The sequence below is a fragment of the Bos mutus genome, chromosome 26 (genome assembly GCF_027580195.1).
Source record: "Bos mutus isolate GX-2022 chromosome 26, NWIPB_WYAK_1.1, whole genome shotgun sequence".
Taxonomy (NCBI): Eukaryota; Metazoa; Chordata; class Mammalia; order Artiodactyla; family Bovidae; genus Bos; species Bos mutus.
Window position 1 is genome coordinate 3,184,319 of NC_091642.1, and position 26,889 is coordinate 3,211,207.

Genomic DNA, 26,889 nt, shown 5'->3' on the forward strand with positions numbered 1-26,889 from the left:
GCAACAGGCTAAAAACTTAGGGGAAAGGGGAAAAGAAAGAGAAGAGGGTGAAAGCCAGTGAAGCCACGCGAAGCCTGTTTGTTCTTTTCCGGGTCAGAAACCGCACAGTAACGTGCGCATCACTCCTTTCTGTGGTCATGTGGCACCAGCCTGTGGTGCGGGGGCCTGTACCCACCTTCTCTGTGGTACAAGCTGCAGAGCCGACCCAGGAGGAGCCCCCCAGGGGCCCCGCGCAGAGGGCCGGTCACCCACCATGCGGCCCTGCAGTCAACCGAAGGCACACTGTGCGCTCGCTCACCTGTGCCTCACAAAGCAGCCCCGAGACGCTGCCGCACAGCCACCCCGGACGGCCCGTCTGGGGACAGGGACTCCTCCCGAGACACTCCCCGAGAGCTCCACCTCCGCTGCCCCTCACCGCGTCAGCCATCCGCCTGAAGATGCCAGTGTCTCGCTTGTACAGGACCCTGGGAGTGAAGTGCCTGCACAATCTGACCTGGGCTACTGACGACCTAAGTCAGGAGAGGGATTCCCCACACGCTCCTGATAACTGAGCCCTGAGCCAGAAACCGCGCAGAGGGAGGCCCCTCGACACCGCCAGGCCGCAGGCTCACCAGGGCATCCAAGCACTTGGTCTAAAAACAGACTATTTGTGTGAAGCCACAGAGCCTGGCAAGTTCTCCTCTCAGAGACATGCTTATTTGACTCCAGAGACCTCCTTAAGGAGCATTCTGTAAAATAAAATAATTATATTTTTCAGCACACACAACACAAATCATTATTTCGAGCTACTGGAGAAAAGCCATGAGACACCTAAACTGGCTGCAGGTAACTTCCTGTGGCGCCCGTTCCAGCGCCCCTTCCCGGGAGCACTTCTTCAGGTGTTTATCCTTAAGAATACCCTTCTCTTCCTGAAAGACCAATTACAATAAAGCAAGTGCTATGTCTGTATTAAAATTACCCAATCTGTTGGGAAGAATTAGCTCAGCAGCATCCAGGGAAGGTTTTCATGCCGTGCAGACTCTCAGGATCTATCCTGACCTGGAACCAGCAGACCAAAGGGCACCAAGGTCCCACTCAGCATGCAGCAGCCCCAGGCTGAGCAGGGTCGACAACCCCAGACAGACCCCCGACAGCCTCACGTTCTCTTGATGGTCCCCTTAAATATTTAAAGATAAACAGAAAAGCAGTAAATGCATACGGAAACCAGCAGTCACTGTCCGTTCAAACCAATGGACTCTATCAGACGTTGAGTCCAACTTCCCTTCATGAAGGCCTCAAAGGCATCTTCCTTCCTTCAGGGGAGTGAGGGCGTTAGCACCTTCCAAGGTGAAAGCCTGGCAGTGTGCCCGAAGGTCAACCTCCTCCTAGGAGGAACACAGAGGCCCTGCCATGACACTCTTTCAGGCCCCAGGGGGTTCTGGTGCATCCCCTTCGGCTGGCTGGCCACCCAAGTCCTCAGAGGAGATAACGCCTAACCTCCATGCTCCTCCCAATCCTCAACACCAGAGGTGGCGAGGCCGGACACCAGGAGGCAGGAATGACAACATCATCCCGAACTATATATTCTTATCAAGCAGAAAACAGCCTGCATGTGCTTTTAAATTTTTCAACACACAGAAAGCTTTACAATGGTTTACTCTGGCTGGCCTATAACTTTTTCACTTGCATTTGGTATTTTTCTAAAAAGCTTTATATAGAACAAATTAAAAAATGAAAAATAAAGATAACTCTTTGACAGACATGAAAGTACATCCACTTAGTTCTCTCTAGCCGCCCAGATCCAAAAGTCCTATTTCCATAACATTAAGTATAATCCAGGGTGGTACAGTCCATTTTCAAGTAATCAAATACTATGATCAACTTTATGGAAAATCAAATAAGCCCAAAATAACCTTAGAAGTAGAAATATATCCTCCTACCCTTATTTAGATTTTAGACATTGTGGCGAATAACGATGAGTCCAAAGCTTTGCTGCCACAGAAGACGGTGTGGGGGGATCAGTCAAGCTCTTGCAAAAAGCCTGAACGAGACAGTTGTTAATGGAAATGACACTGGCAGCAAGCTACAAGAGTGGGACTATTACACCACTTTCCAAACTGCTATTCCTCACTCCCACTTTTAGGAAAGGTGAGTAATGGATCTTATGCAAAAATGAAATCAATGACCACTCTATGAAGCCATATGTACAAGTAAACAGACTAACACAGGAAGCAGGAATCCTACTTTGTACAGAAGGGTGGAAGGAATTCCACTACAGACAGATGCCGGGGGCCAACTTCTAACTGACCTACTGAAGAACGCAGCAAGGCCTCAGAGGAAACCGATGCTGGACTCACAAGCACTCAGGAGGGTGAGGACAGGGACCACCATCCTGAGGACGCTCTGCTCAACAGCCCCTTGGCCACCCCCACCACAGCAGCTGGAGGACACAGCCCTGGAGGGTGCAAATGGCTCTACCTACAAAAAGCCAAGTGGTGGGAGAGCCCCCTAGAGGTGGGCAAGGGCAGCACCCCCTTCTCTCAAACAGCAGGTCTTACCAGAAGCCTTCCTTCCAGACCCAGAGGGCAGCAAACTTGAGGAAAAGGCTCCACGACACGACTCTTCTGGAAGCAGAGGAGGGGCCATTTCCAAATTCACTTCATGTAGACAGAAAAACCCAAATGCCCAAACCTCACAAAGACATCACCAGAAAAAGTTATATACAACACCCCTCACGAACTTAAAACACACAAATCCTAAACGGCACATTTATCTTTCAATTATTCATTTTTGGCCGTGCTGGCTTTCTGTTGCCACGCGCGGGCTCTCCTCTAGATGGGCACGTGGCTTCTCTCTGAGGCGGCCTCTCTCGTCGAGGCCGCAGGCTCCAGGCGCGTGGCCTTCAGTAGTTGTGGCCCACGGGCTTAGCTGCTGCACAGCATGTGGGATCTTCCTGGACCAGGGAACCGGTCTCCCCTGAGCTGACCCACAGATTCTTAACCACTGGACCACCAGGCAAGTCCCAAAGTAGCATTTTTAAACCAGCAATATGTAAGGGAAAAAAAGATTATACCGTGAATTAAATGACGTGGTACAAAGTTTCAAGGTTGATATAGGCTCCTAAAATTAACTTATTGTACATTTAAAGAACAAAGGAGAAAAACATGATTATATTGACAAATCCACAAAAGCTGTTTAACAAAATTCAACAGATTGAAGAAGCGCTTTCAGAGTGAGAGGGGTCACCTACTAAAGCCAACAAGGGCAGCAGTCACCTGCTGTTCCCCCACGACCGGGAACACGTACGGAGGTCCACTGTGATGACGTTTATTCACTGTCAGACTGGAGGTTCTAGTCAGTGCAACAGAAGTAACAGAAGGCAAAAAGACCAGAAAGAAAGAAGCAAAGCACCTTTACTCACAGACACCATGATTTTCTACAGAGAAAACCCTAAGGAAACTGCAAAAGAATTCCTGGAACTAAGAAGTGAATTTAGTGTTATGTACCAGCAGCAGTAGTTCACTGCTGCTGCTAAGTCACTTCAGTCGTGTCCAACTCTGTGCAACCCCACAGACGGCAGCCCACCAGGCCCCCCGTCCCTGGGATTCTCCAGGCAAGAACACTGGAGTGGGTTGCCATTGCCTTCTCCAATGCAGGAAAGGAAAAGTGAAAGGGAGGTCGCTGAGTCTTGTTCGACTCTTAGCAACCCCATGGACTGTGGCCTACCAGGCTCCTCCATCCACGGGATTTTCCAGGCAAGAGCACTGGAGTGGGGCAGCAGTAGTTTAAAAGTAAAAAAAAAAAAAGAAAGAAAGAAATTAAGCGGATTTAGAGTATCGTCAAAAAACAAAGTATTTAGAAATAAGTTTTACAAAATACACACAGATCTTCAAGCTGGAAACTACCAAACATTACTGAGAAAAATTAAATAGAATCTAAACAAATGCAGAGATAAACCACAATCATGAACTGGAAACTTTAATTTAAGATGTCAACCCTCCCAAAATTGATACATAGATTCAATGAACTCCAATCAAAATCCCAGTAGGCATTTTTGGAGAAACTGACACCTTGATTCTAAAAGTCATATGGGAAATTGAAACCTAGAAACCAAGACAATCTTTCAGGAAAAAAAAGCGGGGGGCGGGCTGGAAGACTCAAAGACTTACCACAAAGCTACATCAAGTCGGTGTAGCACTGGCACAGAATGGATGAAAAGATCAGCTGAACAAAACACTGTCCAGACACATATAACCCACACATGTATGGTCATGTGACTGTTTTTCAAGAAAAGCACCGAGGCAATTCCCTGGAGAAAGGAATTGGTTCCCCACTCCCTTCCCTCAGCAAATGATGCTGCAACAACTAAGTAACTTGGAAAAAACTGAGAACCTCACAAGTTAATTCGAGATGATGGAATACCTATCTAAACAGGAAAAGCTAAAATTATGTTTTTCAAATAATTGAGAATGTGAAATCAGAGCAGGCAAATATTTCTTAGGGACACAAAATACGCTGAACAGAAAGGAAAAAATAGTTGGTCTTCCTCAAAATTAAAAACTATTCACTAAAGACATTAGTAGAAAAATAAAAACATGTCCCCAAATGTGAGAAAATGATCAGTACAAATATCTGATCACCAAATTGTAAACAGAACCACAAATTGAAAATACCAATTAAAAACACACGAGACCTGCCTCACAATGAATACTTACTGAGAACAGTGTTCAAAGATCAGTCAGCAGGAAAGGGCAGGTCACCACAGAGAGAGCGCAGACTTCATACCCACCAGGATGACTAAACCTCTAAAAACCACCATCACCAAGCACGAGGGCACAACACAAACTCTCCAACATCCCTGGTAAAAACGCAAAAATGGTGAACGGGGGAAAGTGCTGGCAATTTCTTAGGAGGTTACACATCCATTTGCCATGCAATCCAGCCGTGCAATTCACACCTAGGAATTCACTCAAGAGAAATGAAAACATCTGTCCATTAAGAGGCTTGAACAAGAATTCTCTTAGCAGTTTTATTAATGGTGGCCCCAAACTGGACAATTCAGCTGTCCAGCAACATGAGAATGAACAAGCCGTGGTACAGTCACATAACAAACTGCTACTTCTTAAAGCATGAACTATTTTCTGATGCACAGAACAACGTGGGTGAACTCTGACGACATCACTGAATCAAATAAAAAAATAGTGTATGTTGTATGGCTCCATGTGTGTAAATTTCAAGAACTGGCAAAACTAACCCAGCATGACGGAAATCAGAACACTGGATGCCAGGGGGAGGGGCTGACTGAAAGGGGGCATGAGGGAACTTCCTGGAGTGTTTTATATCTTGCTTTGGGTTGGTGGTTGCATCGCTTTACATATCTGCAAAAACTCACTGAACTTTATGACTTAAAAATCTATGGATTTTACAATACTATGCAATTTTTGCCTTGGTTTTGTAAACGAAATTGTTAAATCTGAGTACTCACAGAGATAATTTTTATGCTATTCTAATTCTGAACTCCCCTTCCCTTGAAATTAACCACATGTAACAGATCCCTGGTTTGCCCCCCCAATACACACACCAATCGCCTCCATGCAGAAGCCTTAACTTCAGCCAGCACCCAGCCACCTCCATACTCCAGCCTGGTGTGGCCAGTGAGGTAAGACAGGAGCCAGGGCTGCTCTGAAACGGGAGGGCCTCCTCTCCTCTCCAAGCTCTGCTCGGGAGTGGGCTGTGGCACTTCGCACCCAGAGCCCAGCCTGCAGATGCCGAGGGGAAAGCTGGGGGCCGGACTCCAGGGACCATCCCCCAGCAGACTCAGCTTACTGCCCACCCGCCCGTGCTTCTCCCCCAGAGAAATGGGCCGCGTCTCGCGAAGCCCTTGGTGGAGGAGCTTGCTTTCTGCAACGCAGCCTGATCCTTCCTCGACGCAGAAGCACAGAGGGCAGAAGCAAGGCTGAGCCGCGTCCTCCCTCCGCGCTCGCACTTGGGAACTGGCACCCGGGGCACTTTAAGAGGCGCTTTTCCTCCTACCTTTTCTTCCCCAAATTCACTGTGTCTTTAAAAAAAAGAAAAAAAAATTCAACACACAATTTCTGTGATTTACTGTGCAACGAACATGCTAAAGGACAAAATGACATTTTCTCTACTAAGTATTTGGTGCCTGTGATTTTCTGAGCACTACAGCCAGATGGTTCTCATAGAAATAGAGAAGACTGTATTCATATAGTTCAAAGGTTTGCTTATTTTTTGGTCTTAAAAAAGACTATTGATTGTAACATGCAGCTCTACAGGAAAAATCTCGACAGAGGCGGCGAAAACTGATATTTATTACTGCACTTGTGCTCATTACGGCCGTCTCTGACAGGGGTCCATTAAATCAATTTTTATGTTTCTTATGTATTTTCTTTATCTAACGTTCCTGGCATTGTGTTTATTAGCCAGTTAAGACAAACACAGAGCAGAGGAGTGGGTGGTTTTTCCCTCTTCTGTCAGAAATAACAAGAACTGCAATTTTAATACAACTGCTATTCACAATCAATGAATGAAGGAAATGGAATGTTACATTTCACAAGAAAACATTAAAAAGTGCTTTAACTTTATGTTTTTACAATTAGAGAAAATACCAGAAAGCATTCAAAAAAAGGGAGAAGGGAGTTCCATTAGAAACGGCAACATGCTAAACTTCCTCTGAAAAGGGGATTTTCCACCCTTCCCCTCAGCCACACACACACGCCAACGTCAGACACCATTTCCAAGAGCCCCAGTGGGGCTCCTGATTAAGCGAGTCCAGGACTCTGGAATAAAACTCACCTGGCAAGCTGATGAACAGTGAAGGCTGGTCCCAATTTAAAAATCAAGACTAGGCAAGCAGCTCCCTGTCACCAAATTTCCAGAGGGATCCCCCCAGCCTATTTAAGAATCAAAGTGTTCAATGCTCACGGCACCTCTGTGTATGTACACATTAGTATGTCTTGGGGCTCCTAACTCCAGGTTATGCTGCTGTGGTTGATCAGAGGTGGAAGGGGCCTGCGCAACAAGCACAGGTGCTGAAAATAACACTCACGGCCCTACCATTTCTGGCGAGATGCTAATTTCTGTGATTTGTAGCATGGGGCTCGTGTTACCCTGTGGTCAGGGGCGAGCAAGCAATACCCATATGCTCTCTGTTGCTCTAAACACAGGCCGTGGGTGTCACACAGGACGTTCACTCACCCAGTGTCTGGGGTCTTCCCGCCATGCAGCTTTATCCCGTGCAGACCCCGCTCACAACCCGAGATCTCCAACTTCCCCAGAGGGCTGTCCACCACTTTGTATTTCATTTCACAGGTCTCGTCCATTCTCCCAAGTACCTAGAGAGAACAATTACTACAGTTAAGCCTATGTGAAAGAGTCTGGTCACTTCTAAAGCATAACAGAAGCCCCAGCTATATAAGACATGAAACACTTCCGAAGCTTTCTTTCCCATTTTTTGAATTTAATCATAATGTGTCATTTTTATAACACAGTTACTTTGGAGACAGAAAATTACCGTAATTGCACAGAACAGCAATGCATTCTCCTTTCATTTCCTTAAATTACTATCTCCCTTTCTTCTCATTTATCTTTAACCAATGCATAGTCAAAGATGAAATTAAAGCTTCTCTTAAATAGTCCCTAAAACTATTTAAAATAAAACAATTACCAACAACTTTTTAATGACAACTAAAGACAAACCATTTAATACTTTGAATAAAGTATATTTAACAATAGAGCATTATGGAGTGAACTTACAGAAACAGTGCAATTCAACTCTGCTCTTAACACAATGGCCCCCGTGTTAACAGGTGGCTGGCCAGGCAGATGCACGCTGGACACGGCTCTTTCGCTCTGGAAAGCACACAAATTTCAGCTACAAACTGATGTCGCTCAGTCGTATCCAACTCTTTGCGACCCCATGGACTGGAGCCTATCAGGCTCCTCCATCCATGGAATTCTCCAGGCAAGAAAACTGCAGTGGGTTGCCATTTCCTTCTCCAGGGGATTTTCCTGACCCAGGGATCGAACTCAGGTCTCCACATTGTAGGCAGACACTTTACCATCTGAGCCACCTGGGAAGCTGTCAGGGTAGTCCCCTTTTTTCAATTTTTAAAGGGACCCAAAATGTAAGGACTTTAGCAATAGGGCAGCCCTTCATCCCTTCTCACCTCTTAGAACAGGAGGGACACAGCTGGGAACAAGATCTGTGTCTCTGACCTTCTGCATGTGACCTTCTCCATTTCAGGAGAAGGGCTTTGGAGGGGGGTCTAGTGGCAACCAGAAGGGTGAGGAAGAACTTGTTCAAAGAAGTGTACAACCGCTATCCCATGATGTACCATCCATGTGAATTCTGAGGGATGTTAATTTTGGTCAACTCAGCAAAGGTTTACAAGAAAGAGAAGCTGTACTAAGAGCAGTGAGAAGCCAGGACCACGGTTTAGGCCGACTGACATTAAAAACAAAGCTCTCGACTCCAGAGGTGAGGGCTGTGGGAAGCCCACCTGGCCCGGAGCAGCACTGGGCTGCTTCCTCCCCGCATGGACCCCTGCCCTGCCTCTACTAATACTCCTCTCTCCAGAGCTCCACCCTCAGCCACAGCGGTCTAGGGTACACCCTCTGAGCTCGCCTGCTTACCTGCTCTCTCGACCTCTGTGTCCCGAAAACACTCCAAATGAACTTGACCAAAACTGTCACCTTGCATAAATTCTCCTGTACACAGCACTTCCACCCATCCCTGCCCACACCCAGACCCGGATTTGCCCTGGACAACGCGTTCCCTTGCACCTCGCCAGCTGCACCTCCACAGGCACTCATCTCTCACTGTCAGCTCTTTCATTCCCACCCCATCCTCCAGGACTCCCCACCAACTCTCACCTCCCTGAGGAAGGGCGCCCGGCACTCATTACACTTGGGCTCTTCCCACGCCAACCACCCCTCAGCTAAAACACTAATGACGTGAAGGGACCACAGCAGGGCCAGTGAACTGCAGCCCATGGACCAAACCCAGCCCAGCACCTGCCTTGTAAATAAAGCTTTATTGGGATACACCCATGCTCGCCACTTGCAGGCTGCTGGCCGTGGCTGCCTTCACGCTCCAGGGGCCGAGCCAACTGGCTGTCCTGCAGCCCTATAAGCCACAGGCGCTCTCACACGCATCGAGGGCTCCAGTCTCCGGGTGTGGACACCAGAGACTGCCCCGTCCCTGACTGTCCAGTCTGCACCACGCAGCCTGCTGTCTACCTTACTGGGAAACCTCAGCACACCTCCCCGCTCTTGCCCCAGGTTCTTCTCCCTTCCCTGTGCCTTCCACCTGCTCCTAATGTCTCTTGCTGTACCTCTGTTCGCTGAACCCAGGGTAGGCCAGGCAAGAGCAGGGAAGCTGGAAGAAAACCTGAAGAGCCACAGGAACTGCAGACATGTTTAATCTCTGCAGGCTGGCGCAGCAGCCGCAGCAGCAGCCGCAGACATGCTGGAGCCTCTCCTCTCGAGGTTGACCCAGCAGACGCAGCCACAAGGGCGTCTCAGGTGCTGCTTACACAGGGTACTGCGCGTGTGCAGTGCTGTAAGTGACCTCAGCTGTTACATAATCACACATTCACAAAACGTGGGGCAGGAGCCGGCAGCCACAGGGCGAGAGAGAGCCTGACCACCACCACCTGGCCAACTGCTCTTTCCCTATGTAAGGCCACGCTGATCGCCGCCTCTGCCCCCCAAGAGCCCAGGACAGAAGAACGAGCCGTGCCTTGAAGACGTCAAGCGGCATTCCCGAAACCCCATGGTGCTCCAGCATCACTCCAAAGGCTCAAGGGCGCATTAGGGGGATAAGAAGAAAGCAGCTTTGTTTCTCTACCAAGTAAGTACTCGCCAATTGTTCACCGACCCCTGCCCCCTACCCATTCCTGCTCAGAAGCACTGGCCTCCGTCAGGCTGTTTCGCCTGCTTACAGGCATGGGAAACCGGTACTGGCTAATTTAAGCACAAAAGCAATTTACTGAAAGACTCACAGAAGTTCTGGGAAGAAGCTCAGAAAACAGTAGGAACCAAGACTGGCCACCGTCCAGCCACAGGCGGTACCAAGCCTCAGGATACACCTGTGGGAGCTCCGGGGACTGCAGGCACGCGGCAGGCCCCGCAGGCACCGCCGCCCAGAGAGAACAGGATGCTGCGGCCACTGTCAGTGCCCTGCTGCCTGAGCTCCCTCTCACGTGTCCCGGGACTCGAGGCCCAGGCAGGAGCTCAGAGCTGGCGTGGGGCCAGGCCCATGGCACCTGCGTCGAGCGTCCAGGAAGAAGGACAGCTGCCAGAAGGGCTTTGTCTGTGTCGGACCCCCTCAAGGACACGGACTGGCACTGCTACAGAAAGTAAGACTGGCACAGCGCCAACCAAGAGAAAGGTCAAACGGTGATGTCCTTCCCAGGCCTCAATTTTCTCAACAATAAATAGGAATAGTAATACTGTTTTCGCCAACCTCACTGGGGTATTTTGTGGGCCCAGCTGGAAAAGATGGGAAAAGCCATGAATGGGGTGGGCCAGGTACTCTTGCATTTGGAAAGGACTTCTGTCCGGCTCGGCACACACCCAACCCTCACCCTTACTCCGAGCAAAGGCTGGAGAGACACGTCCAGGTGTGCAGAGCAAGCCAGGGGCAGGCAACGAAGGTGACTCAGGGCGCAGGGGCACGAGGGATTCCCCCGCTTGGGAGCACGAGCGAGCTTGGGCCCCTCCTCGCTCCTCTGGGAGAAGGGCCTGGCATGTCATGCCAGCTTCCTGAGCACAGCCCAGACTGGCTGCACTTCGGAGGCCACTGGCCTGGAATGCAGGGAAGGGCAGCCAGCCAGCTTCTTGAGCTGGAAGGGCTGCCTCTGGCCCAAGTAACAGCCATACACTCCAGCCCCTCCACCTCTGAGGGGACCACGAGGACTCTGAAGCTCGGCCCGAAGCCGCCGTGCTGCCCCGTGGTCTGCAGCGGCACACACCTGCCAACACAGCACTGCCCGGACCACCACCTGGGCTCAACTCACAGCCTGCGTGCGGCTGACTTCTCTCTCTCAGAACCAGCTCCACCGGCCTCACAGAGCATGGGGGCCAACCACCAATCACGCCAAGAACCAACAAAGGGCAGCTCACTCTTAACAGGAATACCTGGCAAGTTCAAACTCTCAGTTCTGAACAAGTGGTGTGTCACTTCCAGCCATATCCATGCAGCAGATCATGTAGTTACGTGAAGTCTGAGGGAGTGAGCTCCTTAGACTTCCTTACTGGGTAAACAGGATGGAAATCAAAGCCTACTTCAGTGTTCCTGAACGTGAGGACTCCCCGAGGACTCCGGCCTCGGCCTGGCTGTCCTTCCAGGAGCGCCTGTGGGCTTTCAAGTGCAGTAGCAGCGCCCTGCTCGTCAGATAATGCACCATAACCCACCGACGGCTACTTTGCCAGAAAAAGAAAAGCTGCAATTTTTACGATATTTTATACCAACTCTGCCAGAAATGGCATTTGAGACTCCACAGAAGCCTGTGCACAACTTCCCTTCCTGTAGACAACCAGGACATTCCGCACAGAGTCCTTCCATGAGCAAGAGTAAAAATTAGCTGAATACTGAATCCTACTATGTAATGGATAATGTGTCCCCAGGACAGAAGCGCTGGGCCATTTGGCGTGAAGTGTGTGCTGAAGACAAGCCCAGGCCGAAACAGCAGGCGTGCTACAGGTCCCGTGGAGCTGGCAGGCCTCGCAGAGGGGTCGGGGGAAGCCAGCAGGAGAGACGGGGGCGTCACAGACACCAGGAGGGACCCTCAGAGGCTGGAACCGGGCAGCAAGAAGGGCGCGGTTTCAATAGCAGGCGAACACATCAGGGAGCCAGGGCGTCTCAACACAGGCTGGTGGGAGGTGCCGTCTGGGAAACAACAATGCCAGACACACACGGGGCTGCCATGCACACGGCGGCACAAAGAAGCTGACGGAACCCTGAGCCCTACAAATGTGGCAGGCCTGCCCAACACCCCCACAGAAACGCCCCCAGGCCCCGGAGGCCAACCCACCGCCAGCTCTGAGAGGGAATCCCATCAACGGACGCCCGCCCAGAGAAGGCCATGACTGTGACCCCAATAAGCAAGCTGCAAAGGGAACAAGACCCAGGAAACACGCTGCTCACTGCAGACTCTCCAACATTCACGGCCCAAGCACCAAGCCTAGGGCCAAGCAGGCTTCTGGCAGCCTGGCAGGACTCACGGCCAGGCTACTGCCAGGCGGGGAGGGCGGCTGCCCCAGGGGAGCAGGGCAGCCTGCTGCAGGGGAACAGCTGAGAAGGTCTGGAGAACATGACATCTATACAGAGACTGGAATCACAACAAGGAGCTGGCCAGGCGAGAAGGTGAGCGTGGGAAGCCGGCCGGGTGGGGAGGGAGCCCAGGAGCAGAGCCAGGGGGCCAGGGAGGAGGCCCAGCCGCTGCAGAGAGAACCGCAGGCAGATACACGGCCTCCGTGGGTCAGCGTTGAGCCTTGCTTTGTCCCTGAGGCGCCCCAGAGCTTTACGCTGGGGACAAATCCACCAGGTTGGCCTTTTCAAAGACATTCTCTGGCCGCTATGTAAAGAATGGGTGGGCACAGAGGTTTGGAGTTGGGGTGGAGACCATGGAGACAGTTCGAGGACTGAGGATGAGCTCAACCCGTGCGGGAGAGAAGGCAGACTGCATAATGCGCCATGAGTAAGGATTAATAGTAAATGTCTAACAATACTCAAGCGCCCTATACATGAGCCCCAGGCTCGGGGGCTCACAACTGGAATGAGACAAACGCGGTCCGCCAGGGGAGGAAAACTACCCACAGAAAGCAAATCCTGCTGAACGATCTCTGCAGCCTTTGTCTAGATCCAAAAGTGCTCTGAAGTAAAAGTGTATTTTAGACTATCAATATAGATATGGTAGAATGATTTAAAAGTATCTACCTGCATCTCTTACCTGCATGTTCTGAGTTTTCTACAGTAAATTTGAAATTCTTTTCCAAGGATAAAAACTATTAAAATTCAACATAATATACAGATGATGTCAGCAAATGTTCTACATTTATCATTGTCTCAACCTCACAGCCATCAAACAAAGGACTGTTACTACTTTTCTTTGTAAAATAAAAACTCTGGGGTATGAAATTTTATTTGACTTACAAAAAAAAGGGGGGGGGGAGGTCTTCCCTGGTAGTCCAGTGGTTAAGAATCGGCCTTGCAACACAAGGGACACCAGTTTGATCCCTGGTCCAGGGGACGATTCAGCCTGGGCTCCACGACTGCTGAAGCCCGGACACCTAGAGCCTGCGCTCTGCATCAAGAGAAGCCGCCACCATGAGAGAGGAGCCCCCACCTGCCACAACCAGAGAAAGCCTGTGCGCAGCAAAGAAGACCCAGCAGAGCCAAGAACAACTGAATCTTAAAAAAAGAAGAATATATGGTTGAACAAAATAAAGACCCAAGGAAGAAATCACATCTTCTCCTTTCCCATCACTACTCCTACACATGAGGCCTACACAGCCCCGCAGCACCCTGGGGCCATCCCGTCCTTCTGACCGCACCTCTGGCTGGGAGCGCAACTCACCCGCGTCTACTGCGCCTGCGCACAGACACGGCTCTGGCCTCAGCGCCGGCGCCGCCACTCAGGCCGCTCGAAACGCCTCCTTCATACTGGTACCGCGGCCTCCGCCACTTAGTTCACAATCTTGCTCAAAGGTCACTGTCTCAGAGAAATCTTCCTGAAACAGTCCATCTCCTTTATCCATCCTTTCCCATTCTTTTCCTTCATAGCACTTGTGTCACATAAAATTACACTAGATTTATTTCATTTGCCATGTGTTGCCTTCACTAGAACGTAAGCTCCAATACAGGTAGCAAATGTTACGTGACAACTCTGGCCAATGAATAAGGAGAAGTCTGCCTGTTTTAACTTTAAAAAAGTTTTTGTGTGGCTGGCACCATCTCCTCCCCTCTCTCCCTTTCTTGACACTGCAGATGTGATGCCTGGAGCTGCGGCAGCCGTTGAGTAAAAGCTGAGACTAGAGAGCCTCTGGCCCCGACACTGCCGGCCCCACCAGGCCAGTGCTGTCTGTGGCCAGACTTGTACTTGTGTGAGAAAAAGAAAACTCCGTTTCAAGCCAAGGTTGGGAGGATTTCCTGTTTTCTTCAACTTGAAAAGTGAAAGTGTAGTCTCTCATTCATAGCTGACTCTTTGCGACTCTATGGACTGTAACCCTCCAGGCTCCTCTGTCCATGGAATTCTCCAGGCAAGGATAATGGAGTGGATTGCCATTTCCTTCTCCAGGAGATCTTACCAACCCAGGGATCGAACCTCGGGTTTCTCGCGTTGCAGGCACATTCTTTACCGTCTGAGCCATCAAGGAAGCTGACGCTGTATACTTACACTTAGAATGCATCATAGGTGCTCAGTAAATAGCTGTTGAATAAATTAGCTAATTATCCAAATCAGTCAAGTATACTTGATGTGAGGACTCAGAAGGAGAACTCCAGGATTAATGACAGGCTGGGGTCTGAGGGCCAGAGGATTCCTGGAAGAGGTGCCTACACAAAACAGGGAGTCACGTTTTCTGAGGGAGGGGTGGAGGAGGGGGCATTCCTGGCAGGCAGGTCTGTGTGCTAAGGCCCTGAGCCAGAGGGAGCACAGGGTGCCTGGGAGGTCGGGAGGCTGCAGACACGGGAGGGCAAGGACCCCCGTCAGAGGGAGCCCACGGCAGCAGCTCCTGTGGGGACACGAGCAGGGGGACAAACCGAAGCACCGAGGACCCAAGAGCCTCCCGAGCAGGGGAGGGGCATGCGGTGTCTGGGATGCTGTAACCACCCCACAGGGTTATGATGCGTTCATAACAGAATCTGCTCCAGTAACAGCAGGCCATGCTGGTTTCCAAGCCAGAAAGAGGAGGAAAAGTTACCACCCAACCATCATTACTCCTAAGCACCAGCTTTACAGCTGAGGAAAACAGGGGCTTGTCCTGGAAAGGGCGATCGGCGGGCCCTTCTTCCAGAAGCAGCCAAGTGGAGGCCTGGGGAGCCCCGTGGGAGGACAGGAGGAAGCCCACCATCCAAAGCCCACCATCAGTTCCCAACATGCCAAACCCACACATGTGTGATCTGAGAGCTAGGCTACAGGGTCCTGCGGAGGCTGTGACAAGTCAGTTCTTTGAATATTTCCTGAGAGCCACAGGGGCCTGCTCTCATGGTGGGAAACCTGACTTCCTTAATGGAGGCCCCCAGCCGCAGGTAGAACCAGGCCCACACGCTTCCAGGGGAACAGCACCACGGGCCACGTCCAGGACACAGAAGGGCTTAGCAGCCAGCCTGCCCCGCTTTCCACTCCCGTGAAGCACAAGCCCGCAACCCCACGCTTTTAGGAGGACAGCACCACAGGCCACGTTCAGGACACAGAAGGGGTTAAGCAGCCAGCCCGCCCCCCTTTCCACTCCGGTGAAGCACAAGCCCGCGACCCCAGCCTGGAGGCCTGGCAGGCCCAGCTCCCTGCATCATCATGGCAGCCACCTAAAGCCACAGAGTGGCTGACATTAATTGGTGGCAGAAAAAAATTGATTTTTCATGGCTATTTGGAGACCTCTGAAAAAACTAAGTGAATTTCGTTTCATCTCCCTTTCAACATGAATGGTATTTAATGTTCTGAATTAAGCAGTTGGCGCCAGAGGCCGGGTTCCCACTATATCAAAAGCAAGAAACCCAGTAACAAGCTGTCTTCCTCCTCCTTTGCTTGTAGCGTTCCAGGCCAGCCACGCCTGTTTAAACACTGTCCTTCCAGAACCATCTTCACAGTCCTATACCTTCCACTTTTAACCATTTCTAGTATTGGTATCCTGCACAATGAAAATGACCAGAGAGAGGCTGGAAAAAGAAAACCTGCCTGCCTTCTTCCTCGCAGTGCACAAACATGGAGCTCAGACGTGTGCTCCTGAGGCCGCCCCCGAGTCAGTGCTCAGCCCACAGCAGAGCTCAGGCCTCCCCAGGAGCCGCACCTCAGGCCTCCCGGCCTTTCCATCTGCTACGTGTGTGAAGTGGGAGCCCGCTGGCACTGAGGACTGATGTAGGAAAGGGGCGCAACTCAGCTGCAGCTCCTTCTGACATCAATAAAGCCATCACGAAAAGATGACCAGCAACCCAGCTCCAGCTCCTTCTGACATCAACAAAGTCATCATGAAAAGATGACCAGTTTTACAATCACCCTGCTGAACAGAGGATAAGAAAAAAGGCATCAGGGAAGCACCTTTGTCCTCGTTACTCAAGATCAGCCCACCTAACAATCAGGTGTGAGGGATTCTTTTAACTAGGAAAAAAACGTGTCAAACCCCTACAAGAGAAAAAATACGCCTACCGATCACTTCTTAATAAGCCTGGCCAAAGAGGGTGGAGAAGAAAGTGGACAGGACTGGTCCCCGCCAGGTGTGTGAGTCAAGAAGGAAAACACCAGGGAAAAACCCAGGCCCGTGGCTAAGACCCAGCTCACAGTGCCACCAGGCCGGGGTCTCCACCGTGGAATTTCATCAGGTCACTTTCCACCAAAAAAGTCAAAATATGGCTCAATTATGCCCTAACAACCAAGAAGAAAGCTTCAATTTGGTTGAAATGATTTTACCAAACAAAATACTGGCATTGCCACCTGGTATATCAAATTTAGAACAGATCCAGAAGTTGTGCCAAAACATCACTTCACATCTATACAAAAGCCTGCAAGTGGATGTTTATGGCCACTTTATTACAATGCTAAAGCCTGGAAGCAATCAACATGTCCCTCGCTCAGGGAGTGGCTGAAGTGCTGCATGAGACAATGGACTATCAGTCACTGTGAAGAAGAAACGTGGCATCAGGCCATGAGGAGACACGGAAGGAACTTAGATGAATGTTACTATGTGAAAAAAGACTGAAAAGACTGCATACTCTGTGATTCCAAGTATGTGGAGAAAGTAAAAAAGCCAGTGGTTCCCAGGGTTGGGGGAGAGAGGGTGGAACAGCAGAACACAGATTTCCGGGGTGGGGAACCGTTCTGGAGGCTGCGGTGGCGGTGGATGCAGGACATTACACTGAACACAGCTGTCCAAACCCGTGCAGAGCACCACCGAGAGTACACCCTGACTTAAACAAAGGACAAACTTATCAATGTGTGTGTGGGGGGTGATGGTGGGGAGGGGCAAGGGGTGTATGGGAACTCCCTGTACCTTCTGCTCAACTTTGCTGTGAACCTGAAACTGCTCTAAAAAATAAAGTTTATCTTCCTAATTAAAAAAAAAAAAAATCACCCCAAAGCCTTCTGCTACGGCCCTGACATGTATGTTTCTGCATCACAGATACCCGGCTAGGCTTTCAAATGAGACCTGCTGGTGTGCGGGTCCCATACATACTGCGCTCTGCCTGTTCCGAGCATATACAGACTTTGAGAACACGCGATCTGTGCTTTTTTTCATTCTCATCACTGGAGCCGACCCTGCGTGGCAGAGCACCATCCTGATTAACCACACTTTGGTCTTGAAGAATACTCGTCACAACAACAGTTGGGGAGTCAGGGCCAGGGCGGAGCTCAGCCCCGCAGCATCACACACACGTGCGTCTTGTTAAATAAGCATTTGCCAGTCATCTGAACAACCCAGCTACAAGCAGCATGTTATAAAAACAGCTGAGAAAATGCCTGCCTGTCAGAGCTGCCGTGTTAGAGGGACGTTTAGGAAACTTGTTCACTGGTCTTTAAAACCACCATTTCTAGAAAAGAGGCACCATCTACATTTTAAAACTATACTTAAAACTCAGTTTTCCTTTCTAAAGTTTTCATTTTTGTTCCCGTTAGCAAACTAAGGTATACACCACGCAGGAAGGTAACTGCTTTTCTGTTCTGAAGCTCAAAGGCTGTTGTGAATTTGTGCAAATACACAGAAATTAGTTAGGAAGCAGTTGGAATATAAACTCGTGTGTGTGTGTGTGTGTGTGTGTGTAAAAGAAACAGATCACAGAGAAAGTGCAGAAAACTAACACATGTACAGCTTAACAAACTACTCCAGAAATTTCTTGGAACTTCAGGCATTTTTGAAAAATATTTCCAGGTACAATACCAAAGTGACAACTACTGCACACATATCCATTCGAACAGTTTAGCTAAAATACCTCTGCATCTTGCCAAAAATTGGCGCATGATACCAGAACCATCTACAGTGAGACCAATAAAGGTCTTTTCAGAAGTGTATTAGCGACAACCGTTAAAAATGTTCCCTACAAAGCTTTCCTACTAATCAAAGCACTGAAGACCAGACTCAAATCTACACAAAGCAGTGAAGTGAGAGGCTGGGGTCGCAGCATGCTCACACCTGAGTGTACACACTCTCCGGGTACACAGGGGAGCCTACCCACACAAAACTACAAGTGAAACGCTGTACACCTGCCCAGCTGATTAATTTCAGGGAAGAAAAACTGAACACCAAAATGAGAATGATACACGAAAACCACATTTTTATTAAGGTGAAAAAGGAGACTTCAAAGATGTTTCCCACTTGCTGGGTTCCCAGACCCGGGAAGCACTAGCCACTGCCCCCAGCCCTCCTCCTCTCAGGGGGCTTAGGGTGAAAGATGGGAGAAGCTCCATTCCAAGGCGTTAGTTTGAGCAGGTTATGAAGAGCTATTCTTTAATAACCAATGTACCAGGAGCCAGAAGGCCAGATGCACCAATGATCAGAGGAAGCAGGCTACAAGGAGGACCGAGGCCCAGACCTCCTGCGAGGAGCCCAGAGAGTCAGAGCCAAGATGAGAACTTTGCATCCACAGCCACTGGAGCAGGATTTGGAAACACGGCCCGGAAGTCTTAATTCTGCAGGACGACCCCTCCTTCCAGCTGCTCCTCTGCTCTAACGGGCCGGGCCTCTGGGCTCGGCTGGGAGCAGCGCTGGGCGGACACTACGCGCCAGAGGGCAGCATGCGCACCGCAGGTCTCCTCCACGCGGCCGAGCCTGCCGCCTGGTCCTCGGGGTCCCACGCGGCCTGAGTCTGGCCGACTCAGCCCCGCACGCCAGGGCCCCGAGAAGGGAGAGGGAGGTTGCAGGTGACCCTGAGTGCCACTCACGCCCGGTCCCAGGTCCCCTCGCCGCTCCAGAAGCGGCACGACACCCCTGGGGGCTCCTGAGGTGGGAGCAACGGCCACGGCGGGGAGGCCCCCCAGGGCTGTGGGCGCACAGGAGCCGGCCTCGCAGGGCAGCGTTGCGGGACACCCCGCTGCTGACCGCAGCCGTCCTGGGGGAGGCGCCGCGCACAGCGGACCCTGCCGCCGAACGCCCCCCTCCACAGCTCCTTGCGCTCAAGGCTGACTGGTCTCTCCTGCCCCTTTAACCTAGAAGGCGCATCCGACGCTGTTACAAGACGACGCCCCTCGGGCTTCCGGGCACTCACCTCAGGGAGAGCAGTCGACTCCACAGTGCCGTGAACCCCGAGTCTCGTGGGAACCCCGAGTCCCGAGGAAACCCCAGGTCTCATAAGAACCCCAATTCTCACGGGAACCTGAGTTCCGCGGGAACACCACATCTCGCGTGAACTCTGCGTCTCCCGGGACCCAGAGTCTCGCGCGAACTCCTAGCCCCACGGGAACCCTGAGTCCCAAGGGAATCCCGAGTCCACTGTGGATCCCGAAATCTCGCGGGAAGCCTGAGTCCTGAGGAAACCCCCGAGTCTCACAGGTACAAGTCCCCGTGAGGATTCAAGCTACTTATGTGAACCCTGAGTCCCACGCGGACCCGGAGCCACGGTGCCCTGTGCACAGAATGTGGCCCGGTGGGCAGGGAGCCACATCAGCCACAGGATCCCAGCCACGGGCTGACACCTGAGCCCCTGACTCCCCAAATCTCAGAGCATCCCCACGTCAGTCATGGCATGGAACGTCAGTAAGGACACAGAATGAGCTGCTTATAATTTACTGTGAAGAAAAAAAATGAAAAAATGCCACCTTTTCCCTAACTTTTAACTACTGTTAGGACTGCTTGTGTGCACATCCGCCAGGAAAGTAGTCGTGCGGAGGTCTGACGGCGGGGGGGCTCTGGCCCAGGTCACCCCTGGGTCCTCAGCCCACACTGCCGACAGCTCCCGCCTCACAACCTGAAGATGTTCCCCAACTTGAGGCACCAACTCAGTCCCGGGCTCTGTGGTGACAGCCTGTCACGGAGCAGCAGAGGCTGGCAGGCTGGTGCTCACAATGAAGTGTCACGTCTCAAGACAACTGTGATGTCTTGGGAAGCTTCAGCTTAAATATGTCGTAGCAGAAAATAACCTCATTCTTTATCCACCCCTACAGTTGGGCAAAGTTTAACTGACTTAAGAGAATAAGAAACATGTGAGAACAGGTGGGAAGATCTGAGAGAAACACTTTTCAATCTGGCAAAGCAGCCAAACCCAAGAGATGCCTGCTGCAGAGCAGGCCAGGCCAGGCCACTGGCTGCAGCCACCGCAGAGCTGGGCCAGCAGGGCTGGTGGGGAAGTGCAAAGCTCTCACACTTGTCTTCCTGACAGCAAGATGTGAATCAGAATCGTCCTCACCCCCGAAGAACCCCAGAGTATCAAAGTATCAGAGGTTTGTCTGCAATCAAGCCAGGAGAAAGACGTTCTAGTCAATAAAGTTTCCTACCTGTGTGTGGATAGAACCTCTATGTTATAAACACGTGCTTTTTGTGTTGCTGATGTAATTAGCCTCCACAGGGGACTCACTATAATTCTGTCCCCTGGTTCAATAACCCAATCCCTGTTTGCACTGATTCATACAGCACAGTGAGTACAGTTAGATCCAGACTCCAGAACAGGCTCCGCCGAAATCCTCAAGAGACGGGTCCAGCAAACAGCCAGGAAGCACACCCCACACCTGGAAGACGGATCGACAGTGGCTCTTGGGGAGGCTGATAGAAATAGCCCTGCCCAAAGTGAGGGTCCCGCCAGGACCCACTGACCAGATGCAGACAATTACTCCCTGACTCCACCCTTCATCAGCCTTTCCCGGGTTCAGTTCAGTTCAGTTGCTCAGGTATGTCTGACTCTTTGCAGCCCCATGAATTGCAGCACGCCAGGCCTCCCTGCAGGGAAGGCAATGGCACCCCACTCCAGTACTATTGCCTGGAAAATCCCATGGGCAGAGGAGCCTGGTAGGCTGCAGTCCATGGGGTCGCTAGGAGTCGGGCACGACTGAGCGACTTCACTTTTACTTTTCACTTTCACGCATTGGAGAAGGAAATGGCAACCCAGTCCAGTGTTCTTGCCTGGAGAATCCCAGGGATGGGGGAGCCTGGTGGGCTGTCTATGGGGTCGCACAGAGTCGGACATGACTGAAGTGACTTGGCAGTAGCAGTAGCAGGCCTCCCTGTCCATCACCAACTCCCGGAGTTCACTCAAACTCAGGTCCATCGAGTCAGTGATGCCATCCAGCCACGTCATCCTCCATCGTCCCCTTCTCCTCCTGCCCCCAATCCCTCCCAGCATCAGAGTCTTTTCCAATGAGTCAACACTTCGCGTGAGGTGGCCAAAGTACTGCAGTTTCAGCTTTAGCATCATTCCTTCCAAAGAACACCCACGACTGATCTCCTTTAGAACAGACTGGTTGGATCTCCTTGCAGTCCAAGGGACTCTCAAGAGTCTTCTCAACACCACAGTTCAAAAGCATCATTTCCTGGTGCATTCCACAAATGAGGCAAGGTGCTCAACACCAAGAAGGGCTGAGAGTAAAGAGCAGGGACATGTGTGGGGGAAGAGACTGTGTACCTGACGATGACTGGGGCCTGGGGCCGGCAGGGTTCAGGGCATTTTTAAATGGTTGGGGAAAGTCCAAATAAAAACACTTCAGGATGTGCGAAAATGACATGAAATTCACATTTAAGAGTCTATAAATAGTTTCAGTAGAATGTAGCCAGGCTCATTCTGTGTTGTCTACAGAAGCTCTAGTGAGTACAGCTGACCCTTGAATAACATTGATTTGAACCATGTGGATCCACTTATACGCGGATTTTTTTCAATAGTAAATGCTATAGGGCTGCACAACCCTTGGCTGGTGGAAATGGTGAATGCAGAACCATGATATGGAGGGCTGACTATAAATTATGCCCGGATTTTCAACTGTGTGGGATGGGGGATGGGGGGTGGGGGTGTCCCTAAGCCCCATGTTGTTGAAGGGTCAGCTGTAGTTGTGATAGGACCATACAGCCTGCAAAGCCAGCAACATTTACCATACAGTTTATTTTAGGAAAAGTCTGCCACCTCCTGACCTCAAAGTACGTAAGTGATTATCAGACTGTCCCAGGTTTTGTCCTGTGGGATCCTTCTCTCCCACCTGCTAATAAACAAATCACAAGATCCACTTTGATCGCATATGCTCACCCCCCGTCTCTGACAGTACAACCTCGAGCAAGAAGTAGGTACCAAAGTTCTCTGGCATTTCTTAAGTACTGGCTTAGAAAAACCAGCCACTAGGTCTTCAGGAGTGCTAAGTCTGGCCACCACCAAGGACCACAGGCTTAGGGCCTCTTTATCCCTAATAAAGAATCCATTGCAGACTGTTTCTGCGGTGAAGGATTCTTGGGTGAGAAGCGCACTGTGATTGATGACTTGTATCCCAAATGGAAGAGTCTTATGTTCCAGATACGCTCCGGCAGCCAAGAACGAGCCAGCCTTGATGGCACAAGGCTCTTGGAGGGGCAGACACCATCCCCACCGCAAGGCCAAGCAGCCACCGACACGCACACTGCTGCTGCTGAACGATTAACCCAAGGCAGGAAATTTTATGTTCTAAATTAGCTACATTATGCCCAAAACCTATCAGTGGCTTGATAACTTGAACATATAATTCTATACCTTTTACTCTTTAAACAATAATTCAGTCTAATCCCATGGCTGAAGCCAAGATTTCCAGACCAAAAGTGCACTTTCCATTTGATTAAATACTAATAAATGCAAGAATAAAATACTAGTCTTTTATCGTACAGTAAATTCTTCAAAAACCATATACTCTAAGAATTAATTATCTCTCTGGAGAAGGAGATAGGTTCTTCCCCTCACAGACAGCTGAGTAGTCTCAAACTCTTAATTACAACATTTAAAACATAACTGATAGCAGTCCAGGGCTTACAGAAAGATGACATCATAGTGACCTGTCAGTCAGCACGGCCTCAGGTGGAGCACTGGACAGTCGGTGAAGGGATTCAGAGAATCAGGCAGGATCTCCCTGCAGAAAAGACTGCACAGAGCTACGACCCTCAACAAAGCATGTAAGCTGGTATCATACACCCTTGGCCTTTTTCCCATGTGTGTTTGGTACTTTAAAATTTAGAAAGTATCTTCATATATTTCATCCATTAAGAAGTAAACAGAGTTAAACGCTGTCCAAAGGAAGATGGTACTCAATAGAATTCACCGAGTAAGGGGGTTTGTTTTCTACCTTATCAACAGGGTATCGAGACAGAGCACTGACACCAGTCTCTGTAATGGTTCTGTGCCCAGGGGTAGCACCCAGCGCCAGCACCAGCTCACACCACGTGACCACAGTGATCTCCAGCCTGAGATTCAGCACAGGAAACCGGCCTTGGCCATGAGGAGGCAAAGGGGACGCCCTGCAAGGGGATGTTGTTGTTCAGTCGGTCAGTCGAGTCCAACTCTTTGCGACCGCATGGACTGCCGCACGCCAGCCCTCCCTGTCCTTCACCATCTCCTGGAGTTCACTCAAACTCGTCCATTGAGTCAGTGATGCCATCCAATCATCTCATCCTCTATCGTCCCCTTCTCCTCCTGCCTTCAATCTTTCCCAGCATCAGGGACTTTCCCGATGAGCCAGCTCCTCCCATCAGGTGGCCAAAGTATTGGAGCTTCAGCATCAGACCTTCCAACGGTAGGGCTGAAGCCACAGACATGTCAGACATTGCCCCATGAGGCAGGCAGGAGGGTGCAGGAACCACACTCCTTCTGCCCAAGTGTCCTCTGCACAGGGTCCCATCCTCAGTGTAGGTGACAGAGAAACGATCCATCCTTCTAGGAAGCTGGAGGAAGACTCCGTGGAAAACCTGAAGGGAGACACCCACTCAGCACCAGTCCCAGTCTGTGGGGCCACGGGTTCCATTTGGGAACATGCTTTCCGCAGGGTGCTGGTGAGACAGTTGGGCCTGGAGAGAGAAATGCAGAGCGGGCCCTTGGCAACCTCTCCAGTCCCATGCCCTCCTCTGTGATGGGGATACCATGCGGACTGATGAGATAGTCGGGGCTACCTGTGGGTCAGGCAACATTACCCATGGCCCCTTAGAAAATCAAGGCAAGGCTGCTGGCCTGCGGGGCAGCCAAACCGCCTCTGCCTGCGTGTGAGTTTGCCCTGCACACGTGTCCTCCCAGAAAAGACGACAGGCCACAATGCAGCAAAGTCTCTGAGCCTCCCTTATCCCTCTGGTCCAGAGTTAACCCCCCTCCCCTCCCCCAGCAAAGAAGGAGCAGGTCCCCTGTCTCTCCCGCACCAAGTCAGCAGGCTGGGAACGGGTTAGAGTCAGACTACATCCCGGGACTGACCCGGCTCAGAAGTGCTGGGCCACACGGGCCAGCCCAGGACAAGGCCGTCTCTGGGTACTGAGATCTATGCACTGGAGGAAAATGAGGATGAAGCTGTGGGATCAAACCAGGTTCAAATGAAATTCATTGTTTAATATAGAAAAATCATTTTGCTCAAGTTCTCTGATTTCAGACACTTGTGATACACATAGAGAAGATATACCTAAAATCCACATTTACACACAGAATCTATGTTTCAATAAAAACAAAGACCAACTCATAACCAATTTATCTACAAATGACACAATGAGTAAGTACTCTGCAAATATTTTTCCTTGGAAATAGGGATTATTACAAAATCATATGTAAGCTATACCCAATCTTTGTTCAAATAATTGATTGATGTAATCATCTCTGTCGAATATTCCCACCACTATGAGGAAAAATCTCTATTGTCTATTTCAAAAATGTAAAACTTCTCACTACAAAATTTAGCTGATACATTTTATCTAAGTTACAACAGATTGCTTCAGATAATATTCACAGATGAATATCTTATCAATCTGTCAAGTTAATTTCAAGGGTAACTTGAATTAAAAGAAAAATCGAGACTGTAACAGAGTAAAATATAATTAACTTTTAACTTTGATAATTAACTACTACTTTGAATGCTAAGAATGCTACCTATTAGCAAGCAAACTAATATTTATAAAGAACGTTTAAAGTTTTCTCCCTTTCTACAAGACTATCCACAAGACCTGGAACACAGCAACCCCAAGGTGAGACGGGCAGGGCTGGAAGAGCCCCCTCCGGAAGAAAGACACCACGCACGTGTATTCACTGGGGCGATGACGAGCATCCTGATGGAAACACCGTCAACTTCCTTTGTTTCACGACATTCTTGACAAAGTCAAGACGTTTCTTTCTCGTTTTTTCCTATACTGAACACCAAGGCTGGGGCAGTTTCTGGAATTGGCTCCTGTGGTCTCCAGGGATCCCAAGAAGACGCCACCTGATGACCCACCTCCCCCACCCAGAGGGACAGCGATGTGCTGGGCGCCGTCCTCCTGCCCAGGAATGGTGTCCAAGGTGCGGATCCAGGAGACTAGGGCGGCCCAGGATGAGCCAGTGACCAAGCGCGATAGATACAACATCCCAAACTGTTTAAAAGTTACCAGATATACATCTTCCTACCGTGGTAAAATACACATCTTTAGATTTGACGTTTGTGAAAGTACAATTCAGTGTCATTAAATCCATTCACGTTATCATGTGGCTGTCACCACTAACCAGACCAAACTTCATTATCTGCCACAGAAACCCCACTTTCACCAGCTCCCCTACCCCAGCCCCGGAAACCATCACACTTTCATCTCTGTAAAGGCGACGACTCGAGGCCCATCATGGAGACGAGAGTTCTTGCCAGCTGTGTCTGGCTTGTTTCACTACAAGCCTCATCCATGTGGAATGCTGTGCTGGCATTCCCTTCCTTTTAGGGCTGAGCAGCACTTCATTGTGGGGAAGAGCCGCACTCTGTGGTTCACCAGTTCGTTCCTCCACAGACACCTGAGCTGTTTGCAATGTCTGAGTGCTGTGCGTGGTGCTGGTGGCAGCGGTGTCCACACAGCTGTTCGGGCGCTTGCCGGGCAGCAGGACTGCCGGGCCAACGACAATTCTACATCTGACTTGGAAAGGAGCCACCGGACCGTTTCCTAGTTCACATTCCCACAATGCACTAGCATTCCAGCTTCTCCACATCCCAGCCAACTCTTACTTATAAAGTTATCATATACACTTCTTCCACGTAGGAAACATAGTGGTGTGTGGACTATAGTTCGATAGATCCTCATCCCAGTTCCCAAGAAGAATGTGCTAACCGTCAGACAATTGCACTCATCTCCCATGCTCATAAGGTCATGCTGAAAATCTTGCATGCTAGGCTTCAGCATTATGCAAACCAAGAACTTCCAGATGGCCAAGCTGGATTTAGAAAAGGACGATGAACCAGAGATCAAAGTGCCAACATTCACTGGATCATGGAGAAAGCTAGGAAATTCAAAAAAAAAACAAAACAAAACATCTACCTCTGTTTCATCCATTACACCATCGAAAAGCCTTTGACTGTGTGGATCATAATAAACTACAGAAAGCTCTTACAAAGATCTTCTTTAAGATAGAATACCAGATCATCTCACCTGTCTCCTGAGAAATCTGTATGCAGGTAAAAAAGCAACAATTAGAACCCTGTATGGAACAACAGATTGGTTCAAGACTGAGAAAGGAGTACGACAGAGCTGTCTGCTGTCACCCTGTTTGTTTAATCTATATGCTGAGCACATGACGAGAAATTCCGGGCTGGATAAGTT

At 50.1% G+C, this 26,889-nt stretch overlaps 1 protein-coding gene across 4 annotated transcripts in view; it reads right to left on the reverse strand.

Moving 5' to 3' along the window:
* Positions 1–26,889, reverse strand: part of MGMT (O-6-methylguanine-DNA methyltransferase) — a 278,115-nt gene that overhangs the window by 219,008 nt on the left and 32,218 nt on the right. Inside the window, exons 1-3 of one of the 4 annotated variants that reach the window (XM_070363505.1) lie at positions 9,333–9,483; positions 7,753–7,848; positions 7,195–7,331 (exon numbers count right to left, since the gene is read on the reverse strand). In XM_070363505.1, coding sequence (XP_070219606.1) covers positions 7,195–7,319 — 125 coding nt within the window. In that variant the 5' untranslated portion in view covers positions 7,320–7,331; positions 7,753–7,848; positions 9,333–9,483. Of the gene's footprint in view, positions 1–7,194; positions 7,332–7,752; positions 7,849–9,332; positions 9,490–26,889 lie in introns of those variants that run through there. The other 3 variants (XM_070363503.1, XM_070363504.1, XM_070363502.1) reach the window with 3 other exon arrangements.